The sequence below is a fragment of the Cariama cristata genome, unplaced genomic scaffold, assembly GCF_000690535.1.
Source record: "Cariama cristata isolate BGI_N322 unplaced genomic scaffold, ASM69053v1 scaffold23507, whole genome shotgun sequence".
In the NCBI taxonomy this organism is placed as follows: Eukaryota; Metazoa; Chordata; class Aves; order Cariamiformes; family Cariamidae; genus Cariama; species Cariama cristata.
This window is the reverse complement of record NW_009628645.1, coordinates 5759-6115: the sequence shown is the minus strand read 5'-3', so window position 1 is coordinate 6115 and position 357 is coordinate 5759. Positions and strand designations below refer to the sequence as shown.

Genomic DNA, 357 nt, shown 5'->3' with positions numbered 1-357 from the left:
GCAGGAGCCCACACATGTGCACCGCTGAGCGCCATGTCCCCACGGCAGGTGACACTGCGTGCCGGTGCAGAGCTTGATGCCCGCCGGGTGAACCAGTACACTCTGACCCTGCGGGTTGCTTGTCCTGGCGAGGACGAGGTAGAAGAGCGGCTCTTTGTCCGGGTGACAGCGGGGCAGGTGCTGCGCTGTGACATCCCCTTTGCCAGTGCGGGTAGGAGCCAGGGGGCACAGGGAAGTGGGAGCTGCAGGTGCCAGCCGACACTGGGCTCCCAAGGTTGTGCTGTGCCGCAGGGGGAGATGTGGTGCAGGTGCTGGCGGACGTGGCACCCCAGACGCCCCTGTATGCGGTGCTGCGAC

General features: G+C 66.7%; 1 protein-coding gene across 1 annotated transcript in view; it reads left to right on the top strand.

Moving 5' to 3' along the window:
- Nucleotides 1-33: 33 nt before the first annotated feature.
- The window catches only part of CDHR4 (cadherin-related family member 4), a gene marked incomplete at its 3' end in the record, with an annotated part of 4976 nt that continues 4652 nt past the window's right edge, over nt 34-357 (top strand). Inside the window, 2 exon segments of the mRNA XM_009704898.1 lie at nt 34-211; nt 292-349. Coding sequence (XP_009703200.1) covers nt 34-211; nt 292-349 — 236 coding nt within the window.